We start from the raw sequence: 2,365 nt of genomic DNA on the forward strand, positions 1-2,365 counted from the left end.
GGGAAGCTGTATTTGGGGTGGGCCGGTGTGGGTGTGGTAGGTCGCCGGGAGCTCTGCCTTCAGTCTCTTTCTCTAGAAAGCTGGGAGGAGGGCTGGGAGTCAGAATTGTCGGATTCTCTGCTTTCTCTGCCACTTCATGTTTCCCCAGACACCCTTGGCTTATTCTGAGCTCTCATCTGAGTAGGAGGGAAGGAGGCCGAGCTGGTGGAAGGAAGGAGAGCGGCCGCCTCACTGCTGAGTGTTCGTGCGTGTCGATGTGTGTCTGTGTGTGTCCGCACACGTGCGCGCGTATGAATGTGTCCCTGTGCACGTGTACGTGTACGGGTGGGTATGCCTCATGTTAGTATTTATGTGTGCGTATGTGTACGATATGCGTATGTTTTTCTCTGAGCTTCTCACAGGAACAGTATAGAAATTGAGAGGAAGCATCGAGACACTTTTACGCCAGTTTGATGGAGTGATTTTATGTTAATCGAATCTAATAATAAGACATTCGGCCTTGCGTTGTCTATATGGGTATGCTCTATTTCGTTTTTCTAGTTATTCACTTTATTGTATCTTATGAAAACGCTGGTCTGTGGCAGACTGCGCACAAAAGTGCTCCTTCCTCGTAGTTATCAGCTCTAGTTAGGACCAGATCAACATTCTGGGAAGGTCCTGATTCTGAAATTCCCAAGAGAGAGAGACTCACTTCAGAAATCCGAGGTTTCTGCTCTGGGTCCTATCAAGGAGGCATGAGGACAGACAAAAGGGGGTCAGGCCTCCGATGTGATGGGCATCTGGGGGGGGGGCAACCTGCTCTTCCTCCCCTTCCCTCCCCTAAGTGAGATAGGCTCACCAGGCCGTTCTCAAGTGGGTGGGAGACTGAGCCCGCTGTGCCTCCAAGCCTAGGCCTGCTCAAAGGGCTGCCCTCCCTCCTGCTTGCAGAAGGTGGAGCTGATGCCTGAGAGGTGAGACGGGGTTTCCAAGCCTCCATCCTTTCCCTGGGGTTGTCATGCACACTCAGTATGAAAGAACAGAGCCTTTTATTACAGCAAAACCAGACGCCTTGTCCAGTACAGGGAACCCAGGGAGATCTTCCTGCTTTTCTTCCTTAGATAATCTCCCCTGCCTGGATCCCTCTGAAGTGTCCAAACACAGCCCTCCCGAGGCCCTGACTTGGTTGGCACTTGTCATTTTATATTCCTTTTCTTTAAGAGGGTCTCCAAAATTATACACGCCTTAGGCCCCACAAAACCTGGATCCTTCCTTGCTGAGATCCTTAGTGCTTGACCCTGGAGGGGCCCACAGTGTCACACTCAGAAAGCAAGAGAAGCGGCAGCGAAGGGCTAAAGAGAATGGCTCCTCTTTCCTCATCATTTGGAGCGTCCATAAACCCCCCTATGGAATTAAGAGTATGTGAAGTTGGGTGTGTGGGAGGAAAGTGGTATTTGCAAAGAGGGGAAGGATTAGTCAAGAACTCAGGGGTGGAAATTCAGCAGCGATGTCCGGAGGCTGCAGAGCTTGGAGTGGGGATGGGGGGGACACCTGGCTTTCGATAGTATTACCAAGTGCACGGGGACCCTTGATACCAGCTGGAACCGGGCCATCTTTCTGCTGTGGAGGGACATAGACCATGGTGTAGGGAGTGGCCAGCTGCTTCTCTTTGTACAGCAGTCTGGACACCTTGGCCAAGGTGGCAGTTCTCCTGGGCGTTCTTGCAGGCTACGGTGGGGGTCTGACAGGTGGCGGCCACATGGGAGAAGGATTCATGCAGGAAGGTGCCGGGGCCTTTACAGTGCGTTGTGGACTTGTTGACACTGCCCATCGCCGTGTTGCAACTCTGGGGCCTGGGCTGCATTTGCTGAGTCTCAAACCCCTGAGCTGAGGTCATGTGACTGGGCTTGGCCCTGACTGGGACCTCAGCCACCCACAGCCCCAGCAGCAGGGATTGCCGCAGAGGGCAGGAGCCCGCTCTGGCTGCTGCCCTCTCTTGTAGGGGAACAATGGCACAGAGGAACAGCACGACACCACGGGGGGAGACCTGCTCACCCCTCCAAGCATTTCATACCATAAGGCAATTACTGCAAGCTTCTATGGCCTCAGACATTAAGAACAGCACTGATGTTTTACGGTTCAGTCCCAGCGGATAACGTGCCCTTTTATGCCCCCCAATAAATACTTATATTGTTTACCCCTCATAAGAGTTTTATGAGGCAAGTATGATTACTTTTTTTAACATATGAGCAAACTGAGGCTCAGAAAAGTTAAAGAAATTGCCCATCACCACACAGCTGAAGAGTGATTTTAATCACAGGATTTTAATCAATGCCTCTCGGTTTCCAACACCCCTGTTCTTTCCACACTCCCAGGTTTCTTGTTTGAA

The 2,365-nt window shown here is 51.7% G+C and overlaps 1 protein-coding gene across 1 annotated transcript; it reads right to left on the reverse strand.

The window, feature by feature from the left end:
- Positions 1 to 1,404: 1,404 nt before the first annotated feature.
- Positions 1,405 to 2,089, reverse strand: LOC121100285 (ribonuclease 7-like). Its single transcript, XM_040620840.1, has 2 exons — positions 2,065 to 2,089; positions 1,405 to 1,971 (listed from the first exon to the last, which is right to left on the reverse strand). The coding sequence occupies exons 1-2, from the start codon at positions 2,087 to 2,089 to the stop codon at positions 1,544 to 1,546; spliced, it is 453 nt and encodes a 150-aa protein (XP_040476774.1). The 3' UTR covers positions 1,405 to 1,543.
- Between the last annotated feature and the right edge of the window lie 276 nt (positions 2,090 to 2,365).

The sequence above is a fragment of the Ursus maritimus genome, unplaced genomic scaffold (assembly GCF_017311325.1).
Source record: "Ursus maritimus isolate PB19 unplaced genomic scaffold, ASM1731132v1 scaffold_36, whole genome shotgun sequence".
In the NCBI taxonomy this organism is placed as follows: Eukaryota; Metazoa; Chordata; class Mammalia; order Carnivora; family Ursidae; genus Ursus; species Ursus maritimus.